This window comes from Budorcas taxicolor, chromosome 2, assembly GCF_023091745.1.
Source record: "Budorcas taxicolor isolate Tak-1 chromosome 2, Takin1.1, whole genome shotgun sequence".
Classification (NCBI taxonomy): Eukaryota; Metazoa; Chordata; class Mammalia; order Artiodactyla; family Bovidae; genus Budorcas; species Budorcas taxicolor.
Genome location: NC_068911.1, coordinates 58,058,265 through 58,083,598, shown reverse-complemented (window position 1 = coordinate 58,083,598; position 25,334 = coordinate 58,058,265). Strand labels below are relative to the sequence as shown.

At 37.9% G+C, this 25,334-nt stretch overlaps 1 protein-coding gene across 1 annotated transcript in view; it reads right to left on the bottom strand.

The window, feature by feature from the left end:
• Positions 1–7,446: 7,446 nt before the first annotated feature.
• FRZB (frizzled related protein) overlaps positions 7,447–25,334 on the bottom strand; it is a 31,726-nt gene continuing 13,838 nt past the window's right edge. The window contains exons 3-6 of the mRNA XM_052635830.1: positions 15,111–15,176; positions 11,146–11,350; positions 10,698–10,761; positions 7,447–7,727 (exon numbers count right to left, since the gene is read on the bottom strand). Coding sequence (XP_052491790.1) covers positions 7,611–7,727; positions 10,698–10,761; positions 11,146–11,350; positions 15,111–15,176 — 452 coding nt within the window. The 3' untranslated portion in view covers positions 7,447–7,610. The remainder of the gene's footprint in view (positions 7,728–10,697; positions 10,762–11,145; positions 11,351–15,110; positions 15,177–25,334) is intronic.

The following is a 25,334-nucleotide window of genomic DNA, read 5'->3' as shown; positions in this document are numbered from 1 at the left end:
AAGCCTGAGGAATTTTTAAGGCCACCTAATTTCCAGAGATAAAAAATCAATTGCCCAAGAGGGTAGGCCTGTTTACACGAAACAGACTCACCATCCTCTGTGTTTTAGGGGGAGGATCTGCATCAACATGGCTGTGGTGATGCTAGTCAGGGGCCAGGGCTGCAGCCTCTGTGGAGCCCTGGGCTCTCAGCAGTCTAGGCCTCTCCTCTCTGGACACTTTGTTCACCTATTGCCTCATTATATTCCCTTTTTTGTTTGCAAGTCTGTCCATATCACTGGAAGAATCATTAAATGACTTCCAGCATACTCTTTGAATAGGAGAAATGATAAACCACTTTTTAAAAATGTTTTAAGTTTAGTTTTATCTGGACTAGACAAGGATGATTGCTCTCAAGTTTAGAATGCTACAAAAATCTTGTCTGCCTTCTACTGAAAATTCTTCAAAAAAGCATAAGTTGCACAAATCCAGAAGTGAACTTGAGGTTCTTCTGTATTTATATGAACAAACTGTATTTCAGTTGTCAAGTGGCTCAGGATCTTTGCTATTCATTTATTTGTGGCAGATTAAACAGTCACCAGAGTATATATTCTATGGTTAAATTAACCTAAACTAGGTTAATTATGGTAGCAATTGAACCTCCCTCTGATACCTTGCAGATTGGACCTTGGTGTGACCATATTCCACTGTAAGCTACGGCTTACCAAACACAAACTTCTGACTGGGAGCAGTTTCAGAATCAATTTAAATTCAAATAAAAAGGCACTCCAGTGAGAGGCACATTAAGATGTTTAAATTATGGGGCATGTGGGATTCATCAAGCAAGGGAAGCTGTTGTAAATCAAGCTTATGGTGAATGGGTTAAACACACAAGGGGGTTTTAATGCATGAGCAACACTTCCTAGTATCTTTTTCTAGTTTGAGCAACTTAAATGGAAATGTTAAGGAAATAGCAAGGAGTAAATAAGGTTTATACCAACTACCAACCACCATATTTATAGTTTTTCACTATTACTGTCATGCCAGCTTTAAAAATAAGGAATAATTAGCCCTAGGAACACATTTCAATACATGGAACTAGAATGAACTGGAGGGAGGGCCGGAGAGAAATGAGACCGGCAGTTTGAGGGACTTATAAAAAGAATTGCCCTTTGTTCTTGCTTCTTTTGTAGATTCTGCCATTTTGTATTATATGTGGATTTTCCCTGCTGGATTATCCTATTCCACTTCTTACCTTCATTTCCTAGCCCTGAGCCTTGCAACAAAATCTGTGTTTGTTGAATGGGTGTGTATTGAACAAAGTGGCACCCTCGGTCTGGATATCTGAGCACTCATTCATGCAGGACTTTATTCCTAAAGAATGTGCCTTTGCAGGAACAACAACAAAAAAATATTATTGGATGGTCAAATAGATCCTATGAATAACTGTTTAAAGCCAGGAGACAGACACCTCCCTTTCATGGCTCACCCCTTTCAATCCTCTTTTCCTTATGCTAGGTACTGTGTATTCTCTGGCAGCTTCTAGGGCCTCTTTCAGCCATAGCTACTTAATTAATACTAAGGATATATTAGTTAGTACTTAACTAATATTAGTTATTAATACTGATATATTAGTTAGTACTTAATTAATACTAAGGATATATTTCCTAAGCCCTTGCATTTTAAGCAGATTCCTAAAGAACGTTCAACACATAAACTGAACTTCTAATGGTAAAATTTTAAGCAGAGTACTCCTTAAACACAAATCTAACTTTTCTTAGTAGTTAATTTCTCTATGCTACCAAAACCATCTATTTAATTAAATCCAACAAATGATGAAATCATTCAAACTAGGTGGGGAGCGTTCGATTAGATCCACAAAGACAGGCAAACGATAGCCCAAAGGCTAAATCCAGCCTACCTCCTGTCTTTGTAAATAAAGTTTTATTGGAACAGAGCTCACTCATGTATGTAACGTTAGTGTTTGCTTTTGAACCTCAGTAGCAGAGCTTGCAACAGAGACTATATGACCCACAAAGTCTTAAGTATTTACCATGAAACTCCTGGTTAGGTTGTTCCCTTTTTAGCTGGCTCTTGGGTTATCTTCTATTTTTCCAGTATGTACTAGTCCAAGTCCTTGTGACTGATCCTTATTTCCAAGCTTCAATAAAAGCTGCCTCTGTTTTGAGAACCCTCACTGTGTAGCCTGGAATGCAGAGCCTGCACTTTTGAAACATAAACACTTTGTCTCGATATAATTTTAGTACTTCTGGAACTCCCCAGGAAACGAAAAACACCAAGAAGCTCCTCTGACAGAATTCAGCTTATATTGAGAACACGTATCTTTGCGAGAGGTCTCTCCTTGCTCACCTAAACCATGAACAATAACTTTTTTGGAGAGCCAAACTTTAACCAATAATTAAGAGAAAAACTGTTTGACCTGCTCTGTCCCTTGATGTGAAGTAATTTCTTACTTCATGCTTATAATGGATAACAGTAAAGTATAAAAGCGCAATTCTACTTTAGCACTGAAAGATTGAGTGAATTAGTTGAGAAGCTGACATCTCCATTGAGATAACCAACACAGAGATAGGAAGTTTTCTATAGGTTTACCATCCTCTGTAGTTAAAAGTGATTGAAAAAGTATTTTGGTTGGTTTCCAAAATTAATGATGTTTGAAATACCAGTGATACATTTCTAGAATTGAGTACTATGTTATTTTTACAAGATCCTATCTTTTAAAAAACACACCGAGGAAACCAGAACTGAAAGAGACACATGTACCCCAATGTTCATCGCAGCACTGTTTATAATAGCCAGGACATGGAAACAACCTAGATGTCCATCAGCAGATGAATGGATAAGAAAGCTGTGGTACATATACACAATGGAGTATTACTCAGCCGTTAAAAAGAATTCATTTGAGTCAGTTCTGATAAGATGGATGAAACTGGAGCCGATTATACAGAGTGAAGTAAGCCAGAAAGAAAAACACCAATACAGTATACTAACACATATATATGGAATTTAGAAAGATGGCAATGACGACCCTGTATGCAAGACAGGAAAAAAGACGCAGCTGTGTATAACGGACTTTTGGACTCAGAGGGAGAGGGAGAGGGTGGGATGATATGGGAGAATGGCATTCTATCATGTATACTATCATGTAAGAATTGAATCGCTAGTCTATGTCTGACGCAGGATACAGCATGCTTGGGGCTGGTGCATGGGGATGACCCACAGAGATGTTATGGGGAGGGAGGTGGGAGGGGGGTTCATGTTTGGGAACACATGTAAGAATTAAAGATTTTAAAATTTAAAAAATAAAAAACTTAAAAAAAAATAAAATAAAAAATTAAAAAAAAAAAAAAAACTGAGTAAGTATTCATCTTGTCTCCTGATCATGTTACTTTCTAAGCACATCTGCCTGACTGGAGGAGGAAAAAGAAACCCATTTCAATTCTCTTCAGCTTGAGGATGAGTTGCAGGCATGGGGGCAAGGTTTGAGTCTGGCATCTTAAAGATGGAGGAGAGAGCAGGGCAGGGGATAGGATCTCTTGGAAGCCGCTTTTCTTCTCCGGTTAAGCACTCGGGAGAGCCCTGTTTGAGGACCGAGTACCTCACAGAGAGTGCTCAGAAGTAAAAGGTGAAACAGTTCTGACACCTCCCATGCTCTAGGCACTGCCCAACAGGCTCCAGCCAGCTCAGCTCACCTGATCTCAGAACTTCGAGCGTGCACTAAACAGTTACAAAGAGAGAATTTGAATCCAGGTGCCCTAGCAAACCTCTTTTCAAGGTATGGTGAGGGGGCCATTTTGATTGACGAAATGACTCTAAGGAGAAAGCAGTGTGGGCAGCTCTCGCTCCAGGCTGATGGCCCTGGGTGTTTACAGCGCCAGAAAGCACAGTTCCTTTTGTTTTTAATTGGAGGGTAATTGCTTTACAACATTGTGTCAATCTCTGCCGTGCGTGCGTGCTAAGCCACTTCAGTCGTGTCCGCCTCTTTGTGATCCTATGGACCACAGTCTGCCAGGCTCCTCCGGGCGTGGGATTCTCCAGGCTAGAAGACTGGGGTGTGTTGCCATGTCTTCCTCCAGGGGATCTTCGTGACCCAGGGCTCAAACCTGCCTATCTCATGTCTCCTTCATTAGCAGGTGGGTTCTTTACCACTGGGCCACCTGGCCAGCCCCAGTTTCTCCCATACACCAACATAAATCAGCCATAGGTGTACACGGGTTCCCCCCACCGCCATCCCACCCACCTAGGCTGTCACAGAGCATGGGATCTGAGCTCCCTGCCTCACACAGCTAATTCCCACTGGCTCTCAGTTTTACATATGGTAATGAATATGTTTCAGTTTCACTCTTTATTTTTTTTATTAGCAATTGCAATGGTGAAAAACATATAACTGGGGAGTAAGAATAAGATGGTCTGAGGCCCAGCTCTGCTACTTACATAACTCTGAAGTTCTAAATTCTTGATTTCTTTCTCCGTAAAATGGAAATAACAATTCCTCCTTCACAGATCTGCAAGGATTACGTGAGGTAATATACATGCCAGTGTTGTGTACAGTGCTTGATTAGGCTTTATTACCCTAAGAGGAAAATTATCAAAGGTAAAACTATACTGTTTTTGGTAATATTAGTACAGCTGGCAACCATATTTTAAAATCCTATCGGTTGGATTTCAATAACAGTACTAGAAATCCCTGCTTTACCTCATTTTCACCCAGGTTCTTGAAAGTTTGTATGATTAAAATATTAAAATTCTGTCTAAATAAAGACCACTCTTGAAATACTTTTCAGTCATTTTACTTGTTGAAAGATAATAGCAAATAATGTCTTGCAGAAGACAGTAAGTAGTGCTATTTACTTGCAGTGATTATAATTTTTGTATTTGCTTTCTTAATCTATAGCAGATGTGGAATGACATGGCTTTGTCCCACCCCACCCCCAAATGCTCAGTGCAACATATGGCACTGAATCAGATTACACTCTGGTTGAGACACAGTGAAATACTCACATATCCGTGAAGAGAATCCAAGTTTGCTGTTATCTTAACTTTGTCAGCCTGCATCTAAAACATCATTTTGATGTTGTTATTTGGCTAGGAAAACTAAAATCTTAAAGGTGAACAAAATTTTCTAAGAAATATTATATTACATTTGTAAATCTCAAGGTTACTGACAAGGAAACATGTGTATTAAAATTTTAGTGGCTTTGAAAGTTAATACCTGTCAGGAAAGCCCATGGAGGGGCATTAATTAAATGTATTTCTGATACGGCAATTACAGAGTAGAAATGATTTTGCAATCTGATTAGAAATGTGACCATTAAGATAAAACATTATGACACCTTTGAAAGAGGCCTATCCTTACTTTATTAATGGAGACATTGCAACTACCAAACTTCAAAAATAAATGTGTTTTATTCATGGACCTTATACCGTTAAAACCTGTAACTGACAGAGCCTCACACTGATGAGACAAATGGAAAGTGGAAAAAAAAACACTGCTGAATCTTAAATTCTGGTCCTCTTTTGCTTATAAATATCATAATTGTATATGTATTGAGCATAAATTGTATCAAATCTCTACACAAATATTATTTCCTTCTCCCCAGAAAAAGAAAACTTGAGGAGCTGGAAACATCTGTGGCTTTCATTGAACATCAGAAGATTTTGCTACTTAAATTCCTCTAACTAAGGTTTGGAAGAGCTGATGACATTCTGTGGATCTGAGACACCAATCCCTTTGAATCTCCTGCAGTGATTTCTTGCCCTTCTCCCCATCGGTAACATGAAAAAGGCAGGGGACAAACAGGAGAATGCAGAAGCACTGTTTCCCAGTCCTCAGTCCTTGAAGCTCAAGTTGAAGTCAGAATGAACACCGAAGTGCAGTACTTCCTCTGCAGGACTTCACTACCACCCCATGACACCCAAACTCCCCCTTTAGGGCTACAACATCCACATCTGGAAACAGATGACCTGTCTTAGCCATCTGAGAATAAAGCCCAACAGACAGGTTGTGACAATACCTCAAAGCAACCATATGGCAGCTCAAAGACTAGGTGGGCCTGCTGTAGCAAAGGTGAGAACTCCTTCTGGGATCATGGAGAGTGTTGGGGTTTGGGAGTTAGTCAGAAGGCAAGGGTGTTCTCTTCCTTTCCAAAGAGAGAATTTGGATGCATTGTTATCTACTATTTTAGGAAACTTGTTCAGGAATGAATTGCATTCTTGCAGGTTTGTCTTTATAGAAGGAAATAAAACCATTTGCTTCGTAAGTGTTTCCAGCACACCACAATTTAGAAATTTGGTTCTATTAATATCAACTATGTAAATTTAAGAGAATGAGACTTTCAGGTATTGGGCACAGGCTCCAAAGAACCCTACTGGAGGAACAAGTAAGAGCATCATTTGTTCCCCATGGTCCCTGGGGGATCCCACTGCACCTTCGGTAATGAGAGTGAGCATTTGTTTCAAAAGTCAGAATCACCTCTCTCCTGACAACCATAATTCCTTTTATTAAGCATATTTTACTGAGCATTAAACAGCACAAATCCAAATGATAAAGTGCAGGCCAGTGCACAGGCCTGTCATTCAGTTCAGCTTGAGTGTGAGTGTATGGGGACACACACACATTACTACACACACCCAGAATCTTGCACATTTTACCATCTTTTGACTATAGCATTTTATAGAGCTACATATCTTAAAAATAACAGCCTGGTGCACATGCATATATGCTTTCTTTTCCTGGTCAAATGCAGCAAGGGAGATTTATTTTAAAAGAAGAAAAAAAAAGACACCAATGGGTTCATCTAAAAGGAAGCAAATTAAACAGAGCTATGCTGATAACACTTGATGTCTGGTTGCAATCCACTGCTCTAATGCTGATCAATATATTCACAAACAAATCAAATGCATTCTCAAAAGAAAACTGCTGCTGTTACCACCCCTAACAGCTACTGGTTTCAGTTGTGCTTCTCAGTCAGGCAAAATGCTCTATCCCCAGCTCCTAATGCTATTTATTTTGCTTCCTGCCAATCTTGCAAATAATTCATCTCATGTGTCGTTTCCTCATAAATGCTTCCTGGTGCTTGATTGCTCTGCCTGTTGGCATTTGATTTCAAACTGTCATTTTACCTGTATAAACATTTAGAACTTTCTAAGCGTGAGGAGAATGCCAAAAGGCATGCAAAAATAAGGCTGTAATTAGATCAGCAAAGTATGCTTTACAGCCTATCTAGCTTTCTCTGTATACCAGAAATCTCTCTTTGCATCCAATACTGCATTCCCAATCTGGGTGCAGGACAGCAAATTAACATTTCCTCCAGCAAAGAGGCCCTGGTATCAACATGTTTAATTTATTATTATTGCAAAGAACAGTTTTCCCATGATTAGTGAAATAGAATACATATAATATATTTAAGGATCTGTACTCAGACCACAAAAAAGGGAATGAGGGAAGGAGAAAAGCAGAAAACAAAAGAAAAAATAGAAGTAATATCAGTTACCACCTGATTTCTGTGGCTAAAAAATAGACTATGACGTGCAATAGTGCAATTTTCCTTTGCTAGTCCAGCAATGCAAGTCTTAATAGGAAGTCCACTGAGGATTTTCTGCATTTCAGGATTTAGTTGCGCACTTGCCGGGAGTTAGAGTTCCTTCCAGGCTTCTGACTCTGAGTGGAATCACTATGGCTAGAATCACTTGTATTCAGTCCAAGATGACGGAGCTTCATATCCCAGCGCTGTGAAATTGAAAACACAGAACAGTCACAAGCACATATTACCAGGGCCATCATTTCTATTATTCTAACAACTAGGACTGCAAAATCAGATCTCAAAAGCATTTTACTACTTTTCCAAAAGTATAATCTGTATCCCAGGGGTAGCAATGAGATGGATGCTATGTAAATATAATACTTTAATCTGAAAAACTGGCCACCTACAATACATTAGTAATGGTTTCATATCAAATTTTAAACTTAAAATCTCCATGTCAGTAAATGGTGACACAAATAAACATTGATATCTGTGGGTATTTCCTGAGGTAACGTACACAAGTCTGATACGTCACGGGTGATCAACAAATAGAAGATTTCCACAGAGAATTTGAAGAAAGTGCTATTTTTTATTTTCTTCTCTTGTGACACATAAGAGCACAGCCTTTTAAACCTAAGTGATCTGAGCAGTGAAAAAATGAAAGTGGGAAGAGAGGATAGGGTACTTTAAAAATATCTTTCTAAGTTACATCTACCAAGTACAACAAAACAGAACAAATTTCTGCCCTCGTTCTAAGTTTTATAAAGGATCACATCACAAATGGTTTTAATAACTACAATCAAGTTTACTAAAATTTCATATTGACAACTTCAATAATGTTCACATGTAATATAATAAATTAAAAGGAAGTAATATTATGGATATTATAGGTAGTAAATAAGAATAAGAGTTATAATAAAATTCTTAGTACATAACAAATTCTCAAGTTTCAATTACTTTCAGTAATTCTTCAGTTTAGCACATTTTTACTCCACAATCATATTGGGTTTCCATATTAAAAAAAAAAGAAAGTCAGATTTTCAACTCCCCAAGGCAAGTGAAATATCTTGATTTGAACAACATCTTATAACAGAGACTTAGGTTAATTTTTTTTTTGCATGGCAAGACCATAAAAAAAAGTTTTTATTGCTCTTGATCTATCCCAGAGAGCAAAAAAAAAAAAGAATAATCAGCTGAGAAGGACAATTCTTATTTGAAAAAAAAATATATCCTCCATGAAACTCTTCTTTACATCCTCAAAATTGACTGGAAAACCACAGTAAGAATTAAAAATTACTCAAGTTATTTCTTCCCATCAGCAACCAGATGAAACTGTAAGTGATTTTACAATAATAACTGAGAGCTCCCTGTAGAAAGCCATGAAAAAAAAAAAAAATGCCTGCCTAACTAAGGAACAGGACCAACAAGCCATGATGTCCTGTATCTTTACATGATGATAACTGTTTTGGTACCAAAAGAGAAGCAGCAAGCCATGTTACATGTTTTGCAGCAGTGATGCTGAAAGCTCTTCCAACTCATACAGGAATTTAGGACAAATTCCTACTCTGCATTAGCAAGCAGAAAACGGAATTAAAAGGCCAGTTTAAGAGATTCCCACATACTAAAGAAGAGCCACTTTTTAACAGAAACCAAACAAATTGAAGAGACACAAATAAAGACTTCTCATAAATACATCACACTTTTGACATAATACTGAGGGGAATAAAAGAGCATATTAGAGGGTATTTTCTCCCTGCAAAATAATGCCCTCTATATTTTTGTAGGTCACTTAAACTGAAATGTGTCTGCTGTGTCAAGTGCCAGATGTATAAGATAAACTGCCCAGGGGTGTTTAACTTACCCCGTAAATGTTTCCCAAGCCTTCAAACTCCCAGAAGGAAGAGGATGTATTATGTCTAGTACAATCCCTACTCTCCCCTCTCCATCCTGCCCCTGCACGTGTGCATGCACACACACACACCCGTGCACACACACCCTTCTTGATTCTTTGTCCCTCTGAATACGCCCCCCACATTCCTTTTGTTGAACCAGATTTACTTAGTAAAAGGAAATGATACTTTCCATAATAAGGTGGTTTACTGTATTTTTTTTAATGCATCACTTTCAGAATCTAAGAGTCATCGGTTTTAAAATAAAGCTACATTACTGCTCTAAGAACCTAATTTGGTCAGATCGCCTATATACAGATGACTGTGGCTGCACTTTGTACATAGGAACTGGTGTCTATACATTGGGACAATATCCACAGTTTTCTACTCCTGCTTTATTCTTCCCATCTTCTCTGACTCACAGAACTGCAGCTGTTCAAGGAATCAACATATCCAGCTAAAAAACAAAACCAAACCCTGTATTTTCCAGCTTCTCTTGCAGCTAGGGATGGACCCAGTCCTAAGTAATATGTGGTTGGGTAGGACGCTTGGAATCTCTTTTTACCTCCTTTTCGTTTCCCCTGAAATGTAAGTGTGACGTAGAGGTGGGGCAGCCAAGCTATGACCTCCAGCTAAACTTGATTATGGAAGCAATATCTTTAAAATTGACAATATCTTCTAGCTTATTTAAAAATAAGCTAGAAAAAGCCTGGAGCTCTACTGAGAATAAGAAGCCACGGGAACAAGGCTGGTCTAACTACAGCTAGATTTCCCACTGTGAGAAGTCAGGTATCTGTAGCTAGATCTCTGACACACATACAGAGAATGTGCTCCTTAAATGAAACAGACATTACAGACAAAGTTGGGTTTTGAAATTTAAAAAAAAAAAAATATATATATATATATATATATATATATATATATTTTATATTCCAAAGCCTGACTTTGTAATGTCTGTAATACACACACACACACACACACACACAGACACACACATGTATCAGGTTTTAATATTTTTCATGTAGTTGAAGGAAGTTATTTTGTTTAAATGACAAATGGCTGGCTTTCTACTCTAATTTTCCAGGTATCACTTTCAATATAAAATTCAGGCTGGAACTTCCCTGGTGACCCAGTGGATAAGAATCCACCTTCCAATGCAGGTTTGATCCCTACTCAAGCAACTAAGATCCCACAGGCTGTGGGGCAACTAAGACCCAATGCAGCCAAATAAATAAATAAATAATTTACAATTAAATAAATAAATAATAAAATAAAATTTAGGCTTACCTTAACTTTTTTACCAAGTCGATCCTTCCATTTCTCAGCAATAGAACCTTCCACCAACAGTAATCTGTAAAGAAGCAGTCATTTTTGAAAAATTAAAACATATTACTGAAAAATACAAGGAATCATTGTCAAGAAACATATACTGTTTATACTAGAAAGGGACAGCCATGTTTTAGAACAGTAATTCTCAACTACTTGAGAGTCATGGACCCATTTAAGAACAAACAAAGTTATGATCCCTCTCCTCAGAAAAATGCACACCTAGGAATTTCCCACATATACTTTCCTATCTAATACATGAATTGAAGGATCCAACTAAAACTGATCTTTGATTCCCCAGAAGGTAGACAGATCCCAAAGAACAACCTCCAGAGTCAGAGCTCTAAAGAAATGCAATGAGAATGGGACGTGCATAGAAATTATTCTGAGTCCTTAAGGAGTGAATTACCTGGAGCGCTCTTCATCTTCATAGCCCATGATGAGATATTCCTCGTTAACGTTAAGTGGAGGACACAGGCAGCCGGAGCTGGTGTAAAGGTTCACAGTCTCCCTTGGAATGTTTACCAGAGAAGCCTTTAAAATCTCCTTCACCTCCACTGCTGCAGTCACGTCATGGCACTTGGTCTTTATTTCTTTCACTTTAGCCCGAATGACTGGATAAAAGACAGTAAAGCTGACATGGCAATATGATACACAATAGGTGCCCCATTCAAAAGAGACAAGTAGACTTCTTTCTAGTCAACTCATATCCACTTGATGTTCAATGAATGGAGAGAAAAAATCAAGCAGATATTTTCTCCTTAGACAGTGGTGAGTAACACACTATAACAGCACACCTGCCCCCTTAATATCCATCCCTGATCCCCTGCAAATCGCATGTACATTTATATTTGTGTGTATATATGCATACATTCATGATGAGAACTGTCTAGGTATGTCAGGTTTTAATCGTGCCAAGAGGAATTTAAACCATACTAGTTTCACTATATGTAAAGACCTACCACCTAAATAGGCTTTGTTTCACTGTCTGCATTTTTTCCATCAGGTCTATTAACAGATTTTCTAACCAGTTAGGGTTTTCTTTAGTGTCGTAAAGCTGTCCTGTTCTACGATGTTCTCAGGCTAGTTCTGCACTCTTTCCACCCTTTTCACCTTAGCTCACTGTTCAGACATCAGCCCCTTTCCTCCTTTGTTTCAGTACAGACTATCTTTCATACTCTCGTTTAGGTATACTGCATTTTCTGCTTGAATAAAAACTGTCCCACTCGTGTGCTATGAAATACAGTCTAACACGTCAATTGCATTAATCCACTGTCTCAGTGGGTATTCTGGCAGCCAGTTTATCTCATAAGGCTGGGCTTGACTTCTCAAAATAAAGACAAAACTGCTTTAAAAAGAATAAATTCAGTTGCAAATTCAAAACATTTGACTCAGAATCTAGAAAGTACTGTTCTGCTTCTTTTCTGTATTTCTCTCCTTTGGAAGAGCCAAATTCTTTAGATTCCTACTTCGGGTAAATGAGCTTTTTATTTTTTTTCCTAAGGAGATTTTGAAAAGGCCTAGGAAGAAGCAAAAAATGTCAATTAGTAAGAAGCCAACAGCTTTTGCCCAGGCAGCCTCATTGCTCTAGTTCAATATCCATGGACTTTATACAGAAGAAAACACAACATATCCAAATGAATGTACTTTTTAAAAGCCTCTTAGGCACATATCTGCCAACCACTTTCATCTGAGTTCCTTCCCACATATTTTAGGGGTTTTGGACTACAAAGGAAAAAGTAATCCATGAAAATATAAAGCCAGCTAATAAACCATTGCCCTCCATCAATGCCCCAATTCCATACAGAAATTTATTCAATAACATTCCACCAGTACAACACACATACAATAAGAATTAAGCTACTAATTCTAAAAACTTTAGAACAAAACCTCAATTTTGCTTCACAGGTATTTCAATCTTCAGAGAATTAGTTGTCTCAAGTATGAGAGCTTATAGCAAACAAAATGTAACTGCCCAGCCTCTCTGCTTGGTGTGATTTCTGAGTGAAGGGGTCTTTTTTTATGAGTATTCTATTCTTATTTTAACAAAAGATAAGGTTGCCCTTTTTGAAATGTCATTTGGGAGAACCAGATGATAGATTCACAGCCCCAGCTAGCACACATTTTTGTGTGTCCTGGCTAATGTGAATGTGCTTCACAGCATTCATCAACTATTAGAGATTAGTGAACTGTGCAAACGTTCTCAAACTAATGATTTATTTACCCAGTGTGTCTACTATTTTCATTAGAAATTTTTAGCACATGTACCCACTCCAAAGTAAATACCTCTCTACAAGACTTACTTTATTATTCAAGTAATTTTGTTAAAGCTCAAGAGCTTTTACCTGAATTAATCTGAATGAAGCAGAGGCCTCATCTGAATTACCAATTTGCTCCCACCTCCACTTTATTTTCTCAATAGACACATGTAGATATTTAAGAAAGATAAAAATCAACATATTTTAAAATTTAAAATACATTTTTTTTTCAGGAGTTTTCCTTCTCTTTTATAATTTCAGTGCCTGTCTTCCTCAAAGAAGCTCTGAGTAAGACTTAGAGAAGTGAAAATTCTTAAACTATGGGAAATCTAGTTATTGTTTAACCATAAAAAAGAAATTATCTTTTTTCCACTGCCTGTGATCTGTATCCTATTTTCTGTTATAATACTCACTCCACTATCTTGTTGGAAGATTTTCTCTTCCAATGACTTGTAACCATTAGTAACCATTTTACCTTTTAACAAAAATAGTAACACTAACCATTGCAGCACTGACTGGATAAAGTAAAAATCAATAATAAGTAAAACAAATACAAATGAAGTAAAATTTCCGAATATAAAATTTTTCATGTTTTTGACTTTAACACAACTCTTCATTAACTTAAAAGTTCATATAGCATTTTTCAATCTTACAAAGTTAATCTCCTAAAAATTAAAAGTTTCCTTTCCTTGTGATATTTCACATCAATTTATAGAGGATAGCATCCTCAAAGGAGCAGCCAGGCATCTGATTTCTTACATTTCCACCTTAGAAAGTGTGTCTACCATTGGCTAAGAGAAACTATAGATTCCTCTAAAGATAATTAGTAAACAAAAAATAAAAATTGAATCCACTGAAGAAAAATTTGAGGAACTAGGTATATTTATCTTAAAGAGATTTAACTACACTGAATTTTTTACTTGATATCTTTCAACATACAGTATTTTCAAAGATATCAAAGGTTACTCTTACAGAGATTTATCCATTTCTCTCCTTCCAATTCCCAAATAATAGAAGAGGAGGAACAATTCTGTTGTGTGTGTGCTATATTCTCTAAAGTAAACTCAATAATAAAGCCTTCATTTTAGTAATGAAGGCACTTTATAAATCCATTTAATTGCCATGTTTATTCATTTACTCAGCACTGACGGTCTTCGGCAGAGACAGTGACATGAACTTTACTAATCTCATAAATGCCAGAGTGGAAGAACCATAATAAAATGCCAACAGAATACAGCAAATACCGATTTGTTGCTTATTTTATCAACTAGAAAACTCTATTAATTGACCCTTCTAAGTATAACAGCAGTGATTGATATTTGTGACTCTGAAGCATTCCAGTATCCAAGAGGACATTCTGAGTAATTAAAGGAAGGATAACTTAGGTTCAATAATCACTGATAAAATAGGGATAACAGACCATTTCACGGTGCAGTTGAGAAAACCACCCAAGACAGTGTTTGGAAACCACCTAACACGTTATCTGGCACAGAGACATAGCTTTCTCTCCTCCAGTTAAATTTGTCAGCTACATTTAGACTGGTAGCTCTTCAGTTAATACTTTGCTTATCAGAACAGCACATGTCTAGTTCAGGCTAGATAACAAAACATTTCCTTGAATACTTTTTCAAGGAATACAACATTTCATTGAATACTAACCACCTCTGTGTTACTTTCCAACTCTGTCAATGTTTTCCATGACATAGAAGGTTTGAAAAAATCCAGTTTGACTCTTTTAACCACGCCTTATGCATTGAAGTGCTATTTACCCCACTGACTGTTCACCCCAGTGACTCACAACTGCTGACCCACTGCAGCTCCACATCCTTGCCGGCCTATCAGAAAGGGAAGAGCCCCTCTCAACCGCTTGTGTGTCCCTGCATGGTTCTAAGACGCCAGCCGTGCTGCCTGAAATGCATCCCCAAAATCAAGCATTTGTTAAGAATAGTGCCCATATGAGACATTTTAATTGTTTAGAACAGAGAGATTGTGCTCTTAAAAGCTGTCCTTGTTTGTTTTTAAGCCTTATTCGTAAGTTGTTCTATCAATCTACACATACACACAAACCCCTTTCTGAACCTAGCAGTTCAGAAGTTGATCACAGAGTCATCCTTACCGTAGTTATAATTGTTTCGGAAATAGGTCTTCTGTGTAGCTCTGACTGGTTTACACTTGCAGCGTTCTAAAAAACATAACATTTTATCTGTTATGAGCAAAAGTTCGACATTAGCTTTCTTTTGTTTATGCACATTTTTTGGTAAGATCAGACCCAAACCTAGTAGCAAAGGAAGCTCATAGTCTATGTGTCTGGTCCTTTTCTCCTGCAACTACATTCACATTTGTTCTGTCTACAGGGCTGCCTATTCAGTCAAAGTTCCCAATCCTGAGGAACCCTGTTCCCCACCATGTATGAAGAGAGCATGCCCCCAGAACCCTGAAAGAGACACGCTCAGTGCTTCAGGCAGCTGAATGAGTGTCCCCCGAGAGGGGAGTGATGCTTAAGCTCAGCTAACTAGTTACCCCTGTTCAAGGCCACCTGCCCTCACAGACATTTTACAGACTCTGCAACCCACCTCCAAATATTAGCTTTTGGATCCAAAATCAACACAATAAGATAAGCACATATTATTATAACCCAGTGAACTTTTTGATTCTTAAGAGGTATGACCTCCTTCTTTTTTGGATCTAATTTATTAAAATCTTAATTGAAGTATACATGATTTCCATTATTATAACAGTTTCAAGTGTACAACATAGTGATTCTCATGAGCACTTTCTATAGGCAGAATAACTGGTATTAAACTCAATGGTAGTTTTATGTTTACAGGAGGAACTTACTATATACATATTTTGAAATAAGATGCTCTTGTGTTTTTTAAATATCTGGTGAGTAGTGACCAGAACATTTCCTATGTAATATAATACAAGCATATGTAATACAAGTTTTAATTATCTCAAAGTGTTTCATATATAGGATAAATCATTTAACATTTTAGAGAGTAGATTACTACATTGTTTATGACAGATTACTTGGCTAAGAAATACACCTCAGGTGTACATCATAACCATAATAAAATCTTAGTCATTAAAGTGAACATAAAAATTGGAGATAATGCACAATTATGAGAAAGCATTCATTTATGTAAAGATTTCTGTGCACATGAATCACAGAAAAGAAGCCAACACAAAATTTTTTGTTTAAAAAGTGTTTTATGTTAGCATGGAGACCAGTAAAAAGCAGAAGGTTTTGTTGACAATTTGACATTATGTTTTCTAAGTGTGTGTGTGTGTGTGTGTGTGTATTAGTCACTCAGTCGCGTCCAACTTTTTGTGACCCTAGGACTGTAGCCCCACCAGGCTCCTCTGTCCATGGGATTCTTCAGGCAAGAATACTGGAGTGGGTGGCCATTCCCTTCTCCTGGGGATCTTCCTGATTCAGGGATCAGACCCAGGTATCCTACACTGCAGGCAGATTCTTTACCATCTAAGCCACCAGGGAAGCCCTTCCTTATCATAATAAATGTTATTTCCAGCTGAACTCACGGATAATGTGCTTTGAAGTAGCAGTCCTTCGGAAAACAGCACCTCACTACCCTCTTTTCAGCTCTAGAGATAAGCATCTCTCCTGGGGACAAGCACCGCTGTTCTCACCCGGGAGAGAGGCGAGGGTGTCCTCAGCGCTACACACAGCAGCGCTCTGATTCTGCAGATAATTTTTAACACTGTTTCTGTGGAATAACGATCTCAATAGACAATAAGTCACATCAGTGCTGGTTGCTATTTGAAGAAGATTTCTCACAAAATGACGTTTTTATTAGCAAAGCATTTGTACTCCCACTTAAACTGAAAAGTGATCTAGTTCCACCGTACAGTTGCTTTCTTTTGTACCAAAATGTTACACATTTTTGAAAGAGAGATTCTTGAGATGAGACTATTTCTGAAGAAATAAATGCTATGGTCTTTGACTTACAAATTATCCTCACCTACATATAGATACGGATTTGTGCTTTTCTATCTCTTTAAAAATAGATACTACTCACTAAAAATAATACATGAAGATAAATTATCTACATATTTGTAATTCTTCAGAAATCTGCACATATTCTAATAAAAAATTCTTGGCAAAAATACACCAACTCCCAATTAAATAGATTTTGAAAAATACACCAACTATCACTGGATTGATTCTAATATGATTACTTGAAGCATAAACAATGGATTCCACAAACCTTCCAGGTGGAGATTTTTTCCAAAATATTATATCATAAAATAATTTTGGAAGTTTTCAAGTAGGTATTTCCACAACCATATGTACAACTACATATATTAGCTAGACTCCTAATAGCTAATGACCTAATATATCCATTATACTCTTTGGACTGAATTCTGTTCCCTCCCAATGCACTTGTTTCTCCTGCTGGCCTCAGAGGTAGAAATGCCATACTATGTACTTAAGGCCTTTCCTGTGTGCCAGTCCCTAGCTCTTGCTAGAAGCAAATATCTCTCTAGTTGAAGTATCTAGTAAGTCAATAAAACAGCAGAGTAAAAAGGAGGATGGAATATTATATCCACAAGGCTCAAATACAGAAGAACTTTCTTTCACTTATCTATGCTGACTCAACCCAAACATATTCATATCTGAGGGTATTCATGAAAAGCATATCTTAGATCAACAGTTCTGGAGAGTTATCTTTCTTGTAAAGTATTTCTATTCACATCTACATATATATCCCTGAAAGCCCAAGAATTGGGAAATGGAAAAAAAAAAACATGGAGGCATATGCTTCATGTATTAGCCACCCTAAATCAGACGGCAACAGTTACTTTTTATTACCAATAGCTGATTTCTGATTTGTATTGGGCCAGCAGCATTACCATCATATCTACTTTAATTCACCAATAATCTTGCCAGTAGTCTTCCTCCCCCAGCTTCCAAATGGCACAACGTCTAAGTTTTGTTCCGCTATCGTGGCAAAATAAAATCTATTCTTTTACTGAGCTTTGCACAAAGACCAATAGGTATTGATTTGCTTGCATTCCACTGTTGAGAAGAAAAACATATAAACGAACTGCTTTGGTGCTCTTATCTAAGGAAAAATACGGAAAATTTAAAGAGGCTGGCTGTGACAAAATAAAGTGACAAGAGTTCTTCAAATGCGGGGAAGGTTTTAATATTAGCAATTCATTGCCTTCAGTCTAGCATTAAATACAACTCTCTTGAGTCGCATAACAGCATGTGGTCCTGTACCACACAGCATCCTTGGAGCGGGGACCAGGAAACTCTCTGGGCAGCTCTCCCTCAGTCCTCTAGCTGGGTTCTCTCAGCTACTCTTCTAGAATCAATGATCTCCTACTTCTCTGCTAATGAAACTGAAAACTGTTCATTATCCTAGTATGAACATGAGTTTACCCCACTAGAATGAATGTGAGTCTGTAAAATTAACATGCCCAGTGCTGCATACAATCTGGTCTGCAATTCTGGGGGGATGCCCTACTGTGCACTGCAGTGCTTGAGCTGGGAACAGCCTCACTCTCTCAACACCGGGGCTTCTTAGAGACAGTTCTGAGTAGAAGTCACCACATCCTTCTTTATTCATTTGTTTACACATAAATATCAGCTCACTTATTGAAAACACACAAGGACAATAGTCTTTTTTTTTTTAAGGGTTCTATAATTTTACAAGATCTAAAAGTTATAAATATCTGACAATTTTGAAATTTGATGCTCACTGGCCCTCCACTATTTAGGGCAACCTTGTTTGAGTTCAAGCTTCAGTGTGATACAACTTTCTAACTAATCCTGACCTTTGTTTGAAACTGACTTCTCTTGGGTCTCCTCCAGAGCTGTAAGACTATAATTAACTTTGGCAGATTCCAAAACCCCTATAACTTTTCATGTCCCATGACTTTGAAATACTACTGTTAGTGAATATTTTTCTGCTTTTTTTTGGAAAAGGTCTTAGATCTGTGCTCAAGATTTATTTTCAAAAAGTAGGGGAAAAAAAGAAAATATAATTCTATTTGTGTTACAATTTCTATTATAACTCTTAATATTGGTTCTCTCTAATTGGGTCAGAGTTTAAATAATTTTAATTTGTACCAAATGAAATATATGTTTTGTATTTGATCCTGGAAGCCCACTTCGCTCCATTTTAAGACACATAGGAGCAGAGCACAACAATTTTTAAAAACAGATGTAAAAAATTAAATATTATGATCGTTAACTCTGACTTCTTTACTGAGATCCAGATCTATACTTTCCCATTGCCTATAAATGGTGTCTATGAGCATGGCTTAAATAATTTAAACATATGTCAATATCTATCACATCATAGAACTGCCTTTCTTCTACAGAAAGAGTGTTTTCTGACTCTACAACCTTGGGATAACTATGGTTCTCTAAATATGAGATGGGAAAGGAAAAGAGAACTAACATTTGTTGAACATTTTGAGTCATTTACATAATTCATTCATTCTACAAATATCTCCTGAATGTCTCTTACATGCCAAGCTCTGTGCCAGGCATAGAGGACACCTGATGAGCAACACAGACAATTCAGAACAGGATACAGACATTGAACAGATAATTATGCACAAAATAATCTATGTTCATGTATAACACCTGTTATGAAAGAAAAGTACAATGTGTCATCAGAACATACAACTTGATGACCTACACTAGGCTGGTCTTCAAAGTCCTCTGAGGAAATGACATTAAAGCTTGAAACCTGAAAGATCAGCTGTTATCTTGGTAGGAACTATATCTTTATGTATAAGATAGTGAAGAAGTCACAAAGCAGACTGGGAAGAGCATCCAAAAATGAGGAAGAAACACAGGAAGAGTGTAGTAAAAAAACCGGAAAGAAGATGGCCTTGCAAGAAAAGAGGTGAGCTCTCTTTGAGGAGAACACCCTCAAAGTTCAAATGACTTAAGAGAAAAGGAGGTCTATCAGTTTCGGTTGGCAAGGGGACTTCCCTGACAGTCCAGTGGTTAAGGCTCTGCACTTCCACTGCAGGAGGCCTGGGTTTGATCCTTGGTCAAGGAACTAAGATCATTTGGCATGACATGGCCAAAAATAAAATTAGTTGGCAAGGAAAAGATGGATGAAAATCAGAGGAATACTCCATCCGCTACATAAGAAAAAGGAGAAAGGGGTACTGATGTTGCCAGCTTATAAATCTGTTGGTAGGGTGATAAGAATTCCTTCTGATAGCTTTTACTTTCTCATTAAAGGATGAAGTTATCAGCTGCAGGAAATGAGGGGCTAAAAGAAGCAGGGTATGGAAGAGTAAGGAGAGAAGTGAAAGTATAAAACAGTTATTGAGTGGAAGGCAAACTTTCTAGAGATACAAGGTAGTGCTGCAATGCTGATTATGTATTCGAATTTTATCTTGAATTCAAAGTAAAACCAGTCACCCCAGCTAAGTAATTTTTCTCCAGCAACAAGAGCTGAGAATTTGTCAGGTGACTATGGCAGAAGAAAAGATTGGCAAATGAATTGAAGGTATTTTCAAGGAAATGAGTATTACAATAGACCATGAAATCTCAGGTAGGCAAGGAGGTTAGGGTTGAGCAAAAATAGTAAGGGTATATGATGAACAGGCAGTCCCAGGGGAGCAAAATTATAGCAATGATGAAACTAGAGCAAATCTGCTGGGATGAGAAGAGATGGTAGGCAAAGAAGGGTACACTTGAAGTTAGGATTACAGAGCTGGCACACTGCTAGATGGCAAGGTACAGAATGTGCCCCTGGAACTAGGTGGCTGGGGCAGAACAAACAGGTCAGTAAAGTAAAGAAGTCAGTGCACTAAATGAATGATCTTTATCATCAAAGTCATCAAAATGGCAACAGAGATGGGGGCCATTACGGAACATGCACAGAGAGAGCTTAACGGAGGATAGGCAATTTATCACTAGACCTTCCAGAAATCAGTTTCACTACCCTTCTAAAAACAAAGAGATGGTGAATCAGGCCTGGATTCCAGCCCTAGGACTACATTCTCTCCTCCTTATAAGTCAGGAAATGGCACTTTATTGAAAATCTAAAGGATATTATTATTCCTGGTGCATTAAAAAAAAAACAAAAACAGACAAGAAAACAGAACCCTAGTGTCCTGATTTCAATGATGAAAAAACACTTTTATTTTTTAATATTTGTTTATTTATTTATTTGGCTGCACCAGGTCTTAGCTGTGGAACAAGGGGTCTCCAGTCTTTGTGGAAGCATACAGGATCTTTAGTTGTGGTACGTGAATTCTTAGTTGGTGCATGTGGGATTCAGTTCCCTGATCAGGGATCGAACCCAGGGTCCCCTGCACTGGGAGTGTGAAGTCTCAGCCACTGGACCACCAAGTAAGTCCAGAAAAATTTTTAAAAGAACAACAATGCATCTCTTACAGAATCAGGAACCATGCTGATCTATACCATTAAGTAGGTCTATACCATTGAAGCAGAGTCCAGAAAATGCCATGATTCAAAGGATGGACTTTCACGATCAGACACAGCTGGATGTTAATGTAGGCTCCATGCCTTACTATTTACGTAACTTTTAATATCTAAAAAGTGGCATCTTTTTAGATACCAGATCAGCAGAATTACTGAGAGAATTAAATAATAAACATAAAATACCTTTCACAGTATCTAGCACACAATGGCCCATAAACGTCGGATTTAATTTTGCATAAGATTCACTGGGAATCCCAATCCTCCATCTGTAAAGACCATTTAATGAGTAAGAGAAGCAATATTTTCCCAAGGCTGCTTGCCACCTGTAAGAACTGTGATATCTACCATAAGTAAGCAAAGTAATAGGATTTTTTCAATAGTGCCTGACTCTGCTATTTTGCGTCAAGTTCACAAAGCTAATTTCTGTCCTGATGCAGGAAGTCCACTTGAACTATCATGTCCATTTCCAAAATTTGAAGAATCAAAGTTAGCAAGCCAGAATGATCATATATGTGGCCATTATATTAATAATAAGCATTAGCACAAGAGAGTATGGCAAATTGATTAAGGACACATGAGTTTAAATCCCAGCTCTGTCCCTCTTTGCTTATGTTGCCTTGGGCAAGTTACAATACCCATTCCTAAACTAACACTGGCTACCCCATCAGGTTATTATAAGAATTTAAACAGCAATTCACATAAAGAATTTGGCATATTGCCTGGTACTTAATCACTCATTAGATGCTAGCTGTTATATATAAACAAGCAAAAAGATCAGAAAATACTTTATGCAAATTTAAGACCAGTTTATGAAACAGAAGAGAAAATTTTCCAACAAAAAAATCATCTATAAGTTTGAGGATAAAAATCTGCCAAGTTTTTCCTGGAGACAGAAAGTTAATTTAGATTATTATATTTAGTTTGGGGGGAATTGCATAAAAAATAGAATTTAGAAGTCATATTGGTATTATGCTCACACAAAGGCAAACTATTCCACAATAAAATGATGCACGTAACTAAATGGGTAAATCTCAGAAATATTATACAAAAACAAGAGCAACCAGTCACAAAAGAGTATGTGCTGTATGATTCCACCTGCATGAAGCTGAAGAACAAACAACATTAATCCATGGTAATAAAAATCAGACCTGTGCTCAACTCATGGTGGGGTGGGTGACTGAGTTGGCACAAGGGAATTCTCAAGGGAGATGGAAATGTTCTTTATCTTGATCCGGGTGATAGCGACACAGGTATATGTATTTGTGAAAGTTCAATACGCCATACACTTAAGAACTGTGCATTTTACTGTAAGTAAATTAACATACGAATTCATAATTATATGAATTCCTTTCATTTTTCCATAAATTAAAGTGTATCATGACTTAGCAGCTGTTCATTACGTATTTAATATTTATTTCCTAAACATATACATTAGGCAAAGAGTATCATATTGGATTTTATTCTGGATTACTGCTGTATATGGAAAATGCAATTAAGTCAATTGCTGAACTCAGGTAATATAATAAAGCTTTCAAAAGCAAAACTAACATTCGCTCAATTTAGCTGAAAAAACAAACCTCAAATATTGCAATAAAGGTCTCAGTTCATAGTAATTTGCACTTTGTAAAAGGGAATTGCTTAAGATTGAGGGAACTAACATTATATTAAAAATAAAAGGAAATTTAGTTTTATTTCTTTAGGATTTCTATCTTTGGAAAATTTTAAATAAACTGCCTTTCAGAAGGTTTCTGGACCCAAGAGTCATTCGGGATACACAAAATGTAAAGAACCAAGGCAGCATGCCTGTTTTCTCTTGTGAGATCTGAAATGCTAGTTTTGTGCTGTACAGGTACTCTGAGGTAGTCAATCAAGAAGGCATTCCCTGGTGGTCCAGTGGCATCAAGTTTTCACTACTGAGGCCCAGGTTCAATCTCTGGTCAGGGAACTAGACCCCTGCAAGTTATGCGGCATGGCCAAAAACAACAAAGGTCAATTAGGAGAAAAGCAAAGGTCTTTCAGGACATCATGCATCTACCCGATGCCAACCACACAGGAAAGAGGTGGGAGAAAAGTGCAATCAACAGTTCACTCCTTCACTCCCTCCCTGTTCTTGGCATCGAGTATGCCAGTACAAGGGGTGGTCGTCACATTTGTGATGAATGGTTGGGGAGGATGGACTAAAGAGTTTATTGGTAGATGGACGATGAAGTTTAAGTGTTGAGGATCTGGGAAAACAATGGTGCCACATACTAAACAAAAGTTGCAAGGGGTAAAATTTTAATGAAAAGAAAATTATTGAATACATATCCTTTGAAGTACAAACAGATTGCCCAGGTAGACATATTTATTGGAGGTGAAACATGTAGCATCCAGCCTATGTAGCTGGATGACTTCCAACAGGAAGAACTCATTGTAAGGAGGAGCAGAGGCCAAGCCTAGAACCTTGGGGAATGCCCACAGCTAGGGGACAGGAAGAGAAGAACTAGGACAATTTGGGAGAAGAATTCTTAGGAATGAGTATTCATCCAAAGTGTCCAATACTGAAAACAGTGAAAAAAGCATATATTTGTAAGTAAGTAAGCGTTAGTCGCTCAGCCACGCCCGACTCTTTGCAACCTATGGGCTGCAGCCCACCAGGCTCCTCTCTCCATGAGACTTTCCAGGCAAGGATACTGGAGTAGATTGCCATTTCCTTCTCCAGGGGATCTTCCCAACCCAGGGATTGAACCCGGGTCTCCTGTACTGCAGGCAGATTCTTTACCGACTGAGCTACAGGTAAGCTACTATGTAATTACAAAATATTATTTTTATCTATCCCAATTTTATGTTCAAATAAAGGGCCAAAGTTACCACAAATTAATTCAGAGTTTATAGTGAACAAACATTGCATCAAAGGAAAAAAAAATTGGAATCCTTCCCCAGATTAGTAAGGAAATAAATTGAAAAATACCCTGAAGCTGGGAAAGACTGAGGGTAGGAGGAGAAGCAGGCAACAGAGGATGAGATGGTTGGATGGCATCACTGACTCAATAAACATGGGTTTGAGCAAACTCAGGGAGATAGTGAAGGACAGGGAAGTCTGGTGTGCTGCGTCCATGGGGTCACAATGAGTCAGACACTTAGCAACTGAACAACAACAAATTTGGAGAAGGAAAGAGAGAGGATGGGTCCATACTACCCAAGCTAGGCATTGGTTGTCTCAATAAGAGGAGGTTGGCTGTTGCAGGGCAGAGGGTTAGGGGTAGGGGCGGGGTGACGGCCAGCACAGCCCTAGCAGGTCCAGGCAGTCAGGTATCACTAGTTACTCAGCTCCTCAGAGGGGTTTCTCTGAAGCACCTCTGAAAAACTACCAGAAAGGCGTTAGCTAAAACTGCAAGAATATCCAACTCGTGTATGTGTGTGTGTGTGTGTGTGTGTTAGTCACTCAGTTGTGTCCAACTCTTCGCGACCCCATGCACTGTACCCCACCAGGATACTCTGTCCACGGAATTCTCTAGGCAAGAATACTGGAGTGAGTTTTCATTCCCTTCTCCAGAGGATCTTCCCAACCCAGGGATCGAATCTAGGTCTCCTGCACTGGAGGCAGATTCTATACTGTCTGAGCCACTAGGAAAGCCCAGCAGATATTACTCGTGTTTCCCTAATTTGAAAATAAACCAGAAATAAATATCAGAACTCAGCAATCAATATTATCTGATTTTATATTTAAACACAGATCCAGAATAACAGGTTAAGTAATTTGGTCATGCTCATACACTTAATTGGTGTCAGAATTCACTAATTATTATCACCTCACTGGGAAAATGTATTTTTCAAATACAAAAGTCCATAAATTGGTCACCATCACCAAGTAGAAAACTGGGGCAAGAGAGGGGGATTCTTTTTCAGAATTGT